The following is a 15,064-nucleotide window of genomic DNA, read 5'->3' on the forward strand; positions in this document are numbered from 1 at the left end:
GAAATGGGACTGACAAGCGCACAGAGCCTGCGCCTGGTAAGAACTCAGGATGCCATTTTTTAATCTTGGGGTGGGGCATCGGTCAGCTCTGGGCCTTGGCATACACCCCTCCAGTCTCAGCCACGTGGCTGGTGAGCTGCTCTGTGGCTCCTCACACGGAGACCCAGGCCGAAGGAACAGCAGGGCACCAACCTGGATTCCTTCCCTCGAACGCGGAGGGTTTCAAATCTGCTCCTAGTCTCCCAGCCAAAGCAAGTCATGTGACCAAGCTCCAAAGCCCAATCTGTCCTGGTCGGGAGATACGAGGGGTAAATGGGAGAGATCTGGCATGTGAGAGATGCTGGTAATCACTGGCCAAGCCGAAGCCCACGCAGTCAGAAGTATAGGGGTTGAGAGGGAGAAAAAGTTGCAATGGAATTGTGAGTGAGCCTTGAACTGAGGTGTGTCGATGGACCATTAGAAATAGAGAGAGAGATAGAGAGCCATGGGCTGGAAATACAGAACAGCTGGGTATAGAGAACCGAGGACAAAGGGTCGTATAGAAAGTGGGTCAGCAAAAAGCTTTCTGCAGCCCGCGGCTCTCTCAGCCCATGTGCTGGGAGCTGGTGCAGCTGTGCTGCTAATTTTGGACCAGCATACAATGCTCATTTATGCTACAACCAAATCTACAGCTTGTCTGTCAGGTGATATACTCACACTCAGGAGCAGGAAGCGTCTATCACTGGGCAGAAGTCCCGCCCACAGAAAGGAACCTTCCCAGGTCTTTGTACTCTCTCTCTTCCATAGGCTAGAACTGGTCAGCACAGTGGACAGCACCATGGTGCTGAAGGCTAAACCAGTAGTATTGAGAAGTATTCTCCACAAGGAGCCGTGGTGGAGATTGCATAGTCTTGGTTGCTGAGGCAGTGGAGTTCCGTGTTTAATACCTTCAATACTGCAGAATTCTCTGCTCTCTGAAAGTATTTCCTGAGCACAGAAAGATCAAGACTCAGATTGGCCTGGAGAGATACCGTGATTAGCCACAGCTTTGCTCTGGGGAGAGACAACTCTAAATTGGCACTGGTGATCTGAGCTGGGCTGCTTCACAGCGGGTGAGAGGAGGAGGTGATGGCTGGTGTGGTTGCAGCCCCACCCCCTCCCCAGGCTCGTGCTCCGGGCACTGGAGTGTTTTTCTGGACCAGGTTCTCCACTCAACCTCTGAGTTATTCCTCCCAGGGCTGGAGGCGGTGAGCTTTCCCACACAGTATCCTTCTTCATCTCTCCTGTCTGCTTCCACTGGGTGGTGGGCACAGGAGGCCAGGGCAGGGTCTGTCCAGTTCAGGAGGGCCTTTCCCCCTTCTTGGGAGAGTGAGGATTTAGCCCTGCCTGCCTTCTACCTCCCTTCTCGAGCTCCCTGCCTGTGCACAACGTCGTATACTTCTCATTCAGGACAGGCTGGAGGGTGGCATGAAGGGCTTTTGGAGCACAAAGCAAAAAAAAAAGAAGATGAAGGGCTTCTAAAGTGGTGCTTTGGCCGCAAGGAGAGGGCGGATCTGCTTTATTTATGGGCTCCGCTGTATCGCACACCGAAAAGAAACATTTCAGACACACTTTCCACCGGCAAGCTGGGTCACCATGCGTGACCAAAGGAAGACGGAGGGCAGAGCTTGGGATCCATTCCTCGGAAAGATTTGGTGCAGAATCACATGGAGCAGGCAGGTTGCCCTCGGAAGAAATGGCTTCTGTCCCCAAAGTATGCTGCCATGTGTGGTTTCTCAAGCGATTCACAAGCCCTCAGGGCTTATGCACTTAAAATCTCAGCAAATGTTTGATCCCTGTCTTCTCAAAGTGGAAAGGACCTTGGGACATTTTGTAAAAGTTTTCTGCATCTTTGATTTTTATTTCATGTTTTGCATTTCAGGAGGCAGGAAAGAGCACGTGTCCGTGCCTCTTTGCCCGGCCCCCTTTCTCATTGGTATGGGAATTCCAAACACCCTCTCGCTCTCTGGAGACTGGGAGCTCACGGCTCTGGGGCAGCTCTGTTCTTGGCGCGTCTTCATGCAGAGTGCTCCTCCCCCGGGCTTCCTCAGTAGCTGCTCTTTGAGCCTTTCATTTTCCAGATGGCCCCCGGCCTCCGTTCCTAGTCAAGCACAATTTCTGTGTCTGGATTTGACTTGCCTTCTTTCCCTTCCTCCTTCCTCTTTTCCCTTCTTCCTTCTCTTCCTTCCTTTTTTGAACATGTAGAACAAGAACAATAGGAAATACAATCTGAATGATTGGGTGCTGGTCTTTAAACTGGTTTAGACTTCTTTGAGAAGCCGATAAAAAGCAATGGAATTTCTCTCCATTGGTGTTTTGAAGGTCTGATCACAGATATGGGACATAGAATATCGGATTTTTAATTTTTTTTTGGTGCCAGGCCTGGGGCTTGAACTCAGGGTCTGGGCGCTGTCCCTGAGCTTCTTTGTGCTCAAGGCTAGCAGTCTATCATGTGAGCCACAGCTCTACTTCCAGCTTTTGTTGTGTGTTACTGAGTAGAGATGAGTCTCCCAGCCTTTGCTGTCTGAACTGCAGTCCTCAGATCCCAGCTAGGATTTCAGGCGTGAGCCCAGGGCCTGGTTGGATTTTTTGTTTTAATTGTGCTAGGGTTTGAACTCAGGGCCTTGCACTTGCTAAGCAGTGCTCTACCACTTGTCTGCACCCCAGCCCGTTTTACTTTATTCTTCAGACAGGGGCTCCCATTTTGCCCAAATCTGTCCTCTGACCATGGTCCTCCTACCTGTGTTCTCCATGCAGTGGCATGCTGTGTGTGGCACCACCCCAGGCTACAATGTGGGATGTCATATGGAATGTGTGCACATGTGCCCAAGCGCTCCTGCGAGGCTGCCACTCTGACTAGCTCCACCCACAGACCAGGGGATCTCTACAGAGATGGCGGATCTCACCAGAAGCTACTGAGCTAAGGAGTTGCGTGGAGATTAGTGGCGGTGCTGGCATCAAGGGAAGGATCCGCAGTCTCCCGGGAGCTGGCCAGCTGCTGGCCCACGCGCAGTCCTGGTGCTGCTGTGGGATCTCTAAGGAGCCCCATGGTTGGAGTGAGGATGCTGCCTGTGGTAGGCAGGTGGGGTCTGAGGGCAGAGCCGGCTGGCAGGCGACCCAGGCCGCAGGGAGGCCGCTGGCAAAGCTGTACAGCCCTGGGAGCCCGAGGGTGAGTGGACAGAGGTGGAAGACCAAGGCCAAGGGAGGGCTGGTCAGGCCTGGAGGGGCCCGGGAGGGGACAGCAGTGAAGGGTTTTCAGAAGCGTTGAGACATGATCGGTTTGCCTCAGAAGGGTCACTCTGGCTTGTCCTGTGGCTGAGACAAGATAGACAGCAGGGAGACAGGTGTGGGGGCCAGCCTGGGGCCAGCACAGGGGGAGGTGGTGAGGACCACATCGTCAGAACACGTAGAAGACGTGGGAAAGCTCTGGACCTGAGGTGTTGATGTTTCGGTGTTGATGCACTTCACCTGTTGGAGCTTAACCCATAGAGCAGCACTGGGAGGTGGGATTGTCACCACGCACTGGACACGGGGTCGCAAGAGTGGGCTTTCTATAAGGGAAACCTGCACGGCCCCCACCTTGGGCCGCAGCAGGGGTGGGAGGCTGGGAGGAGCTGCGAGCATTTATACAGAACTCTCCGGGGATGTCCAATGTCAGTTCCTGCAGCTGGGAAAAACAAATCCTGATCAAAGCATCTGGGTTGGCTTTTGACCAGGCAGCCCCAGAGCACTCTGAGGTCTGCTGGGTCCCGCCAGCTGCACTGGGCTCCCAGCACCTTGTCTGGGGAGATGTGGTTCATTTTGCTGGAAAGTTCTCCCTGTTTTTCAGCTTTGTGGCATTCCTGCTCTTATTTTTAGAATTTTCTTTGACAGCATGGCCACAGCCTCTCTGGTCTAATGACAGCTCTGTGTGTCTGGTGTTTTCTTGATAGCTGGGGTAGCTTGGCCAGTGGTTTGGCTAAGTGTAGGTTTGGTAAGGACATCATCTCCTGTTTACCTCTGAGGACCCTCGGACCGGACCACAGTGGACTTCTGGTCTCCCTGCTGTGCGGGAGGACAGACAGTTCCATTCCTGCCACGCGGAGGGAGGGCTACCTCGGGACCCTCACCAATCCTCAAGTGTAGACAGGAAGCCCACCGGAAGCCAGTCGTTCCCCAGGCCACACCCCCCACCTCGCTCGTCCCCCAGCAGGAGGTGAATGTTCTTCCTGCTGCTGATGTGTGCTTGGGAGTGCCTGAAGCTTTGAAGAGTCTTTTTTTGTAAGCACAGCCCCCAAACTCCTGTAAAGCCCATGGGAAGAGCAAAGACATCCTGGCACGGCGCCTCCTCCCAGTTGGGGCTGCCAGGGAGAGCGTGGCCGGCTGAGGCTGAGCAGGGCCAGGTCTACTCCTGTCTGCGCCTTCCACCCTTGCTGCCCTCCTCCCTCCTTCATTCCTTTCCTCTCTTCCCTTGTCTGCTTTTCCTTCTCTGATGATCATAGCCATCTCACTCCCTCTCTCCTCCTCATCCCCTCCGTGTTTCCAAACTTCCATTTCTTCTGCTCTCTTCCCTTGCCCCTCCATCTGCTCAGCACACGTGAGTCCCCGCCGAGGCTTCCCTGGCTGGCTCCCCGTTCTGGCAGACGCAGAACACCCAGGGCTGTGGCCACGAGCGTCCTCTGCTTGGGGGAGGCAGGGGGACAGCTCTGGGCCCCCAGCGCCCACTGGCTCTGGTGGGGTGGCCCGTGACAGTCAGCAGCATCCGCCTCCCTTTGAGTTCTTCCCGGGAGGAGGGCGTGGCATGGCGATTTTCACCTGCGGTTTGTCTTTAGTACTTCCTAGACAATATTTGAGTAGCCAAAGGACCTGCGGTCGGCGGTGTGGCTGTACCACCATAGTTGATTCTGAATCACATCCTTGTATGCAAGTTTTGCACTTGTTGGGGGACATCTTTCTTGAGGAGAAAGTCCCAGCATTAAATTTCTGGTTCAGAGGATACATATGTAAAGTTCAGGGATGCATTTTGTGAACTTGAACACAGCTTTATTTTCCTGTGTGTGTGTGCGTGCGCGCATGTGCACATGCATAGTAGTATTAGGACTTGAACTCAGGATCTCTCATGCTGCCTTGGATTTTTTCACAAAAGGCTGATGTTCTATCACTTGAGGCACAGCTCCGCTTCTGGCTTTTTGCTGACTATCCGGAGGTAAGAGTCTCATGGATTTGTCTTCCCAGTCTGGCTTCAAACTGTGATTCTTAGATCCCAATCTGTAGAGTAGTGAGAATTACAGGTGTGGGCCCCCACCCCCACCCCGTGCCCACCTTTATTTTTGCTAACAAATCCCAGCTTTGAGGAGAACATGACTGTGGTTACCTTCCGGCTCCAGAGCTCCTGTGCGGGCCTCAGGGCAGACCCATCTGTGGTAGAGAGCCTGCCTGGCAAGCACAAGGCCCTAATTTCAGACCCCAGTACCATAAAGAAAGCCTTTCTGAGTTTTCTACGCACCAAGCCCCTCCGTGACCATCTCTCGGAGCCCAGACTCCTCTATGTCCAGGGCTGACACCTGTGGGTCCCTTCTGGTTTCCCTCTCCGAGGCCCTAGAGTTGGTCGTTCTGTGTGAGTTCAACACCCAGATTCAACAGACCGTGGCCAGTGAATGTGCAGATGTTTTCTTCTCATTCATTACTCCCTAAGTGATACAATGTGACAACTGTCTACATTGCATTGGGTGACAGGCAGGTGTGGAAAGCCAGTCACTTGGGACGAGTAGAATAAGATCAGAGCCGGACCCTCTCTGTGTCTGGACATTGTCTCTTTGCTACACTCATGCAAAGACACAGCCAGGCTGTGGATAATTCTCCTCCTGTGGTTGCTGTCATCGTGAAATGAGCTGGCTGGCAGTCTCTGGCCTATTATTAAATTAGCCTTTACTTTTTTTTTTTGAGCTTTGCATGAGCCGTTTTCATTGCTTTGAGGCATACAAATAGTGATGTGCGTCCAGAGCCCAGCCACATGGCTTGGATTCGCTAGCTGTTTGCTCCTCTGTCGGCTGTCCTGCGAGAGGACAGTGGCGGGTGTGCTTTTATTTTCTTTTTCTTTTTGATTTTGGGGCTTGAACTCAGGCCCTGGGCACTAGCCCAGGCTTTTTGAGCTTTTTGCTCAAGGCTAGTGCTCTGCCGCTTTGAGCCACAGCTCCACTGCCAGTTTTCTGGTGGTTATTTGGAGGTAAGAGTCTTACAGAGTTTCACGCTCGGGCTGGATTTGACTGTGATCCTCACATCTCAGCCTCCTGAGTAGCTGGATTCTAGGTGTGAGCCACTGGTCCTGATTTGATCTTTTCTTTTCGATGTATGATCTTGGGGCTGGGGTTGTAGCTCAGAAATGTAGATTGTTTGCCTAGTGTGTCTTGGCCCTGGCTTTGATTCCCAGCACTGTAAAAATAAGTTAAAAAAATAAGAAAATAAGATTTCAATAAGTGTAGTTACTTTATTTTGTGAAAACTAAAAGAGGCACGCCTGTAATTCTGCTACTTGGGAGGTAGAGGCAGGAGGCTCTCAAGGTCAAGACCAGCCTGAGCAGAGTTATCCAAAATGAAGATAAAAACTAAAAAGGAAGTGCTTCCAGCTTCCCTGCCCACTTACCTCCTTACCTTCCAAGCCCTGCATCGTTTCTTATGGTGTGGCTCAAGTGGTAGAGTGCTTACCTAGTACGTGTGAGGCCCTGGATTTAATTCCAAGTGTGCCCCCAAAATTACTAGGACGATCCAAGGTTGGGGGGAGATCAAAGGATTATGGTTTGAGGCCAGCCTGGGCAAGAGTAAAAAGTGGACAAGACCCCCATCTTAGTTTGGTGTTGATGGCATGCGCCTATCATTCCAATCATGCAGGGAAGCACACAAATAGGAGGATCACAGTCCAGGTTGGCCTGGGGCATAAAACAGACCCTATCTAAAAAACTAAGCAGCCCAAAAATGCCTGGAGGCTTGTCTCAGTGGTGGAATATCTGTCTAGCAAGGGCAAGGCCCTGACTCAAATCCCAGTGGTGGCCCCCCACGTAAATACATAAAGAGGAAGTCGCATCAGCCTGTGCCCAAGTATGGGCTTATTTTCTCAGAAGTGGATTGGCACCCGAGACACCCAGAGTTTAAGCGCTCTGTGGCCCTGCACAGTGCCTGGCAGCCGGAAGGGGCTGGAAACCAGCCCAGCTCCTCTGTTGGACTCCAGAAGTGCTCAGCAGGCTGGGGCTGGCTTCTGAACACAGGGCTTCAGAACACCCCTGGCAGGCTGGGTGTGGCAAACCTGCTATTAACTGCTGCCATGGGTAGCTGGGTTTGGGAGCCGTGCACCAGCTGCCTTGATGCATGTTTTCCTGCTTTCTGGTACCAGGGAAGCCTGCCCTCCTGGTTGTCCCTGCTTCACAGATGTACAGGGCCTCTCACTTCCCCGGTCCTGCAACCGCTGGCTCAGGGCGGTCTCAAGATCCCTGCTGGCTTCTGTGGCGGGGCTGTGGGGCAGGTTGTTGGGCCTGAGTGACTAGTCCAGAGACCCTTCTGCCAGGGTGTGCGGGTCACGTGTCTCCCTGTTCCCTCCATCTATCTTCCAGGAACCAGGTCAGCCACTCACCCATCCGTCTGTCCATCCACATTGATGGTCTTGTCTATTCAGACTATTTGTCACACATTCATTCATGTACCCACTCACCATCCACTCATTCCTCCCTTACTCTACCCACCCAACCTTCCTACTTGCCATCTATCCATCTTCCATTATGTCCTGTCATCTGTCTGTCCGTCCATCCATCCATCCATCCACCCATCCACCCATCCATTCTTTCATCCTGCCTGCTTGCCTGCCTGCCATTCATCCATCCATCCATCTTGCCATCACCCATCATCCATCCATCCGTCAGTCTACCACCCATGGTGTCCATCTGCCCATCCAGCCATCTTGCTATCATCTGTCCATCCAGCCTGCCACCCATTTATCCATTCATCCTGCCACCCATCCATCCATCCTGCCACCCATCATCCATCTATCCATTCTGCCATCCGTCCATCCTGCATGCCATCCATCAATTTATCCATCTCTTCATCCATTTTCTTTTTTTTTCGAATTCTTTATTGTGATTAAGTGGTTACATAATTTCCCAACTTTTACAGTATTGTGGGATAGTGATGCTTAGTTAAAGTCACAAACACATTCTGACTTTCATGGAGCAAATTGTCTATCATGGTCTATAACATTTGTGAGTTCTATGAGCTTTGCAATAGTTATTTCTTCCACATTGGGTGATATGTACATTTCTTTTGTTTTGCATAGCGTCAGCTGTTCCCTCTTTCCCACTGGTTCCCTCCCTCCCATCGCTGCCATTGAGTTGCTTAGTTCATTTTGGTCAATGTCCAGTGCAGCTGATGGGTCCCGCTGTTGTATGTTTTCCCCTGATTCCCTCTAGTTCTGTGTCGTCCTCCTGGTTTCCCTCTGGTGTGCACATATATGTGGTCTCCGTCCATTTTCAAATATATCCATCCTGCCATCCAGTCATCCACCCATAGTGTCCATTTGCCCGTCCATCCATCCACCTTCCCATCAGGCTATTTCCAGGGCCTAAGACACAGCATCAGAAAAACCAAGTCCTGCTGCTGTGGAGCTGACGTTGACCAAGAACACTGCAGGTCAGACGCTGGGGCCACCACTGCATTCAGTGTGCTGTTGGTCTGAGGGGAGGTATGCCTTGTGAGCCAGTGAGAGCTTGGAATCATGGGAGAGCTGTGTGTTAGCCACAATTGTAACTACACGGTCTGTGGGCTGTACGGCAAGGGGTGCAATGAAAACAGTGAGGAGCTGCACGGATCTCCTGCAGGTGACGGACGTGGCCTCCATGCGGGGCTCAGAGGACAGACACTGAGTAGAACTGCAGGAAGCGAGGGCATGTACTCTGCCATGAGAGTGGGGCTTTGGCTGGCCTTGGCTTCACTCTGCAGGCACAGTCCCGATGCTAGACCTCACTGGAGGCTGAGCTGCACGGCACGGTCCATTTTGGCTCAGGAAGTTTCCAGGTCCTTGCTTGGCTTACCCTTGGCCTGCTCCTGCTTGTCTGCCTCTCACGGTGGAGGCGTGGCACCGTGGCCCAGGACCCTCTGCAGTGCTTTTCTACTTCCCTGGGATCCTCCGGCTGCCCAGTGATGGGGTCCTCCTCTAGCTGCCCAGTGGGGGCCGGTCCAGCGGACCCGTGACTGGCCTCCATGCCTGCCTCGTCCCTGCTGTCCCCTGCGAGCCTCCTGCCATTCGCCCTCCTGGCTGATTCCCCTTGCGACCCTTTGGTCTGCTTGTGTTCACTTGCTCTCTAGGTCTGAGCTATCCCTACCCACCCAAACATGGTTCAGCCTCTTCACCTCCCCCCAGTCCCCATTACCTGCCCCCCCCCACGACATGTCAAACTTCTGAGAGTCCCAGGAGAGCAAAGCAACGACTCTGATATCTCCTGACCCAGGCTGGGTTGGAGCCGAGTCATTTCTCAGCCAAGGCCGGGCAATGTGAGAAGAGGCTGGAGAGGTACAGCCCTGGAGTCACAGCTACACAAAATGTCACTGGGACTGAGCTGGGAAGTCTCCCTCCCTCCCTCCCTCCCTCCGTGCTCTACCTCACTTCCTCAGTACTGGGCCTTGATCTTGGTGTCTGTGCTCTCACTTGGCTTTTTCTCTGCATGCTAGCAGTGCTCTGCCAGGCTCTGCCAATTGAGCCACAGCTGAGAGTCTCATGGACTTTCCTGCCCAGGCTGGCTTCAAACTGCGATCCTCAGATCTCAGCCTCCTGAGTAGCTAGGATGACAGGCGTGAGCCACTGGTGCCCGGCTTCTCAATATTTTTTGCTGGGGTTTTATTGTTGTTTTCATACATACATATACAGTCCTGTATTTTTCTAGTATTCACATCTCTCTTCTCCCAGCCCCTACCAGTGCCCCCACATAGACAGACCCCCATTTACAATCATGCCTCAGGGTAATTTTTTTTAAGTCTGGATTCTACATCTGAGTGAAAAAGCACACGAGATTTGTCTTTCTGAATCTGGCTTCTCCTGCTTCACACGGTGATCTCCAGATCCATCCATTTTCCTGCAAATGACACACTTTCATTCTTCTTTATGGCTGAATAATACTCCACTGCGTGAGTGTATCACGTTCTCTTTCTCTAGTCTTCGGTTGGGGTCCCTCGGCTGCTTCTCTGTCATGTGCCGCCATCAGCCTGGGTGTCCGGCTGTCTGTGGTAGCTCTGTGTTTCGACTCTTGGCGACTCTGCATGATCTGCACAGTCGCTGTTGATGGACACAGCCCTCCGTGGTTACAGATGTGCCCTCAACATCGCATAGGTGGGGTGGTACACTGTTTGGGATTTGTTTTAAAAATAACTCAGCAAAACCAAAAAGCATTTGAAAGGGAGAAAGGAGGCATTGCTCTACCACTTGAGCCACACCTCAGGCCTGTTTTGTTTTAGTGATTTGGGGGTTAGGGTCTTGAACATGGCCTGGGGGTGGGCCTCCCTGTAGTCTTCCTGCAACTTTCTGTAGAGCTGGGATTGTAGGTATAGTCGACCACAGCAGGTTTGTTGGTTGAGATGGAGTCTAACTGATGTTTTTTTTTTCCTGTAATTTTTCCCTGGTCTAGCCTTGAACCATGATCCCCCCACTCTCTACCTCCAGAGTAGCTGGGGTTCCAGGTACCACACCCAGCCCTCAGTGCCCCTACCTTGCTTTAAAGAGTTTTGGACATTCTTGGTATTAAAGATGACAGCTGCCCCTCCGTGCTTTCCTCCACTGACCCGGCTCCTGTGCTTCACCTTTCAGAGTGACCGGCTCCTCATCAAAGGCGGCCGCATCGTCAACGATGACCAGTCCTTCTACGCCGACGTCTACCTGGAAGATGGCCTCATAAAGTGGGTGAACTCGAACTCAGCGTCTCTGGGCTGCCTGGCCTTTCTGGGCATGGGAGGCTGGTGCTCTGCCTGGGGTGATGGTGCTGTGTTGCTGTGTTTGAGAGGCTCAGAGTGGGAGGGGGCCACATAGCGGGTGGGGGTGATGGGCGTTTCCTGAGGCCTCCGTGACCCCGCGACCTGCCACGTGTCGGTGCTGGCTGTGAGGTGCCAGGCTCCCTGCCTTCGTGCGCGGGAAGCTGCAGCCGGTGAGGTTCAGGGCCTCCCCAAGGCCCAGAGAGAGAGTCAGGGAGGCAGGGCCCCGTTCCACCCACAGCACCGCGGCCCCCAGCTCTGTCTCCGTCCTGAGCCCTGGTTCCGGGACGGGCAGGGCACCGCGGCTCACTGTCTCACTGTCTGTGAGGCCTGTCTCCGGCTTCAGCCCTGCTCATGGCGCCCGGGGTGGGGTCTGTTCAGGCTGGCTGCTGTAGCACAGCGCCACAGGCCTGGTTTAACCCACGGAGTCTTCCCCCCACGCGGCGGAAGCTGCGGTCCTGGGTCAGGGCCCCGCCCGGGCTGGCCTCCCCCCCCCCCCCACGGGTGGCGGCCTTCTCCTGTGACCGCAGATGACCTCTCCTTGCTCTGCCCTGCGGGTCCCACCGGCGACCCTGCCACCCCGTTATCTAACCTCCCTCGCACCCCCGAAGGCTTAGCGTCCACGCACGGTCACACGTGGGGCGTTTGGCAGGCATTTGAGGCACCCGCTCGGGTCACCGCGCGGGGGACGGCCTCTCCCGGGCCTCTTGGCTGCATGGAGCGCGGTGGATCTGCGCTCAGCCAGGGAGGGGGCGTGGGGGTGCTGGGGGGAGAACAGAGAGGTTGGTAAAGGGTGAGAATGGCCCCCCCCAGGCGCCCCGGCTGGCTGCCGGCCAGAGCCAGGGTCTGAGCTGCCGCTCGGACCCGACAGGAGGTGACTGCGTGCAGCCCTGCCGCCTCCTCGCCCGGAAGCCTTCCTGCAGGACCGGGCTGGGTAACAGGCTCCCCTCAGCTCCCGAGCCCTTAGGGAGCCTGGTCCGTGGACGCTGGCCACGGCTCTCCCGGGCCCGGCACTGGCCAGTCCTTCCTGTCTCGGGGCTCAGTAGTGTGCTCAGTGGGGCTCAGGTGGCGTGGCGGACTTCCCACTCAGGCCTTCTCTCTCTGTCTTCAGACAAATAGGAGAGAACCTAATTGTTCCGGGCGGTGTAAAGACCATCGAGGCCAATGGGCGGATGGTCATGCCCGGGGGGGTGGACGTCAACACCTCCCTGCAGAAGCCCGCCCAGGGGATGACCGCGGCCGACGACTTCTTCCAGGGGACCCGGGCGGCGCTGGCCGGCGGGACCACGATGATCAGTGAGTGCCCCGCCCCCGCCACGGCTCCCTCAGTGCCATCCACGCCCCTCGGGAGCTCAGCCTGCATCTGCCGCTAACGTCTTTGTCACCAGCCTGCTGTGCAGCGCGTATTTCACAAAGCGTGTCACCCGGTGCAGCTGGTGGAGCGCTCGGCACGTTAGAGGCTCGTCAGCCCTGCTCTCCTTAACAGTTGTTTCAGTTGTTCTACCAAGGAGCAGTAATGCTGGAAGGGTGTTACTACTAAGAATGAGATTGAAGTTAACATTCAGGTTTTTACAAAAGGAATACATTTCACAAGTATAGGAAGAACAATGTGGATTGCAGGGAGACAAAGGCCAAAAAAAAATCCCTAAGTGTGAAGATGGCTAAAGTTTTAAAGCAACAACATCTGTACCATTACACCTTTTTGTGCATCAGAAGGGCTGTAATGCTGTGACAATGCTACAGGACAGACAGTCCCCGTATTGGTTTGTCTCCCGTTGCTATGACAAAACACCCGAGGCTGAGTCTGTTATAAAGAAGAGGTTTGTTGAGCTTACATCTCTGGCTGTGGAAAGCCTGCGATCCCTTCATCATCTGGTGAGAGCCTCCGGCACTGACCCCCAGCATGGCACATGGCCCCTGCGGGGCACCACGTGAGGTCGCGTGGAGAGAGAGGAGCCAGAGAGGGAGAGAGCCAGCCTCGGCCTTGCTCACAGTCCCCTGCCTTGCAACCAGTCAGGCTCTCTGAGATGTTAGCATCCATGGGGATGCAGCCACGGGCCTAGCCACCTCCCTCCCCCTTGGCCTCACCCCTGCTGGCTCCCACCGCCTCCCAGGATGGCCGCGCCGAGGACAGGACTCCCATGGCTACTGGTTCTAGTAATTATGGCTGTGACGGTGGCTATGGTGCCAGGCTGGTGACACTGGCCGTAGCACGGTGGGAGGGGGGAAACCAGCGGTGGGGGCAGGGTGGGCCGGTTCTTGCCTGTAATCTCAGCTGCTAGGGAGGTAGAGGCAGGAGGATTTCAGCTTGAGGCTAGCCTGGGAGAAGTTAGTGTAAGACCTTGTCTGAAAAAAGAAAATGAACTAAACTCCGGGCGCCGGTGGCTCACACCTGTAATCCTAGCTACTTAGATGCTGAGATCTGAGGATCATGGTTCAAAGCCAGCCCAGGCAGGAAAGTCCCCATAGACTCATAATAAAACTACTCAAAGAGCTGGCGCTGTGGCTCAAGCGCTAGAGTGCTAGTCTTGAGCACAAAGAGGCTCAGGGACAGTGCCTAGGCCCTGAGTTCAAGCCTCAGGACTGGCAAACAACAACAACAAAACACCTAAAAAGTAAAAGGGCTGAGAAGTTGGGTGCACACTTGCCTAGCAAGTTCTTGAGTTCACCAGATCTCTGGTACCACCAAACAAGAAATGGATAGTGATGGAGGTGATGGTGGTGGTGGTGATGATGGTGGTGGTGGTGATGATGGTGATGGTGTTGGTGTTGGTGATTGGGTACAGGTGTGGTCATGCACTGAGCACCCTGGGTCCCCAGTGTCATAGAGCGTCTTTGTCATTGCAGTTGACCACGTTGTTCCCGAGCCCGGGTCCAGCCTGCTGGCTTCCTTCGAGAAGTGGCACGAAGCTGCGGATACGAAGTCCTGCTGTGATTACTCCCTGCACGTGGACATCACGAGCTGGAACGAGGGTGTGCGCGAGGAGCTGGAGGTGCTGGTGCAGGACAAAGGTGGGCCGGAGCCCCGGTCCGCGGCGTGGGCCTTGAGCCCCGGGTCGGGTCCGCGGCGTGGGCCTTGAGCCCTGGGTCGGGTCTGTGGCGTGCAGTCCCCGGTTGGGTCTGCGGCGTGCAGCCCGGGGTCTGGTGCATGGCTTCCAGCCTGGGGTCGGGTCTGTGGCGTGCAGCCCTAGGTCGGGTCTGCGGCATGTAGCCCGGGGGCGGGGCCGCGGTGTGCAGCCCTGGGTCTGGTCCGCGGCGTGGGCCTTGAGCCCTGGGTCTGGCCCGTGGCGTGGACCTTGAGCCCTGGGTCGGGTCCGCAGCGTGGGCCTTGAGCCCTGGGTTGGGTCCGCGGCGTGCAGCCCTGAGTCTGCTCTTCCTGGGAATGCACACAGCTGGGTGTCACTGCCTCCGCAGTTGAAGCAGGGCTCCCCTTCCTGGGAGTCCCTTATCCACTGAGGAGGCCCCGGCTCTGGAGCCTGGCGTGCGAGGCTTTGTGCTCGGCCCCAGGCAGCGCTCCGACCCCTGCCATCCCGCTGCCTGTCTGCGCAGGGAGCCCCTTCTCCGCCTGCCATACCCCGCCACCTTCCCATCAGAACGCCCTCATTTCCTCAATGTCCAGAGCCAGTCCTGCCTCTCTCCTGGAGTTGGGGCCGTTGGTTGTCGGGGTGGCGCTTTCCGGTCCGACGTGGAGTGCTGAGAGGGTTCTCTGTGTCTGTGCCTCAGTGTCCCCGCCTCCTGTGCCCGCGCTCACGCACCAGGCGGCTGCCCTGTGATGTGCGTTGCATTTGGTCTGCGGGCTGAAGAGACAGGACCAGAAGGAACAGGCACGTGGCCCCCTCAGGACCACGCCTGACCAGGAGACGCTCCAGCGGGGCCTTGGAGACGTGCTGGGGCACTTTGGGGTTTGAAAACACACAGCTCGGGCTGGGAAGGTGGCTCAGTGGTAGAGCCCTTGCCCTGCGTGCTCGAGGCCCTGGGTTCGATTCCTCAGCACCACATAAGCAAAAAGAAAAAAGCCGGAAGTGGCGCTGTGGCTCAAGTGGTAGAGCGCTAGCCGCCTTGAGCTG

The 15,064-nt window shown here is 55.2% G+C and overlaps 1 protein-coding gene across 1 annotated transcript in view; it reads left to right on the forward strand.

Moving 5' to 3' along the window:
• The first annotated feature begins 10,776 nt into the window (after nt 1-10,776).
• Crmp1 (collapsin response mediator protein 1) overlaps nt 10,777-15,064 on the forward strand; it is a 20,809-nt gene continuing 16,521 nt past the window's right edge. The window contains exons 1-4 of the mRNA XM_013023898.1: nt 10,777-10,925; nt 12,109-12,293; nt 13,845-14,009; nt 14,591-14,649. Of these exons, the coding sequence (XP_012879352.1) occupies nt 10,777-10,925; nt 12,109-12,293; nt 13,845-14,009; nt 14,591-14,649 (558 nt within the window). The remainder of the gene's footprint in view (nt 10,926-12,108; nt 12,294-13,844; nt 14,010-14,590; nt 14,650-15,064) is intronic.

The sequence above is a fragment of the Dipodomys ordii genome, unplaced genomic scaffold, assembly GCF_000151885.1.
Source record: "Dipodomys ordii isolate 6190 unplaced genomic scaffold, Dord_2.0 Scaffold71, whole genome shotgun sequence".
Lineage (NCBI taxonomy): Eukaryota > Metazoa > Chordata > Mammalia > Rodentia > Heteromyidae > Dipodomys > Dipodomys ordii.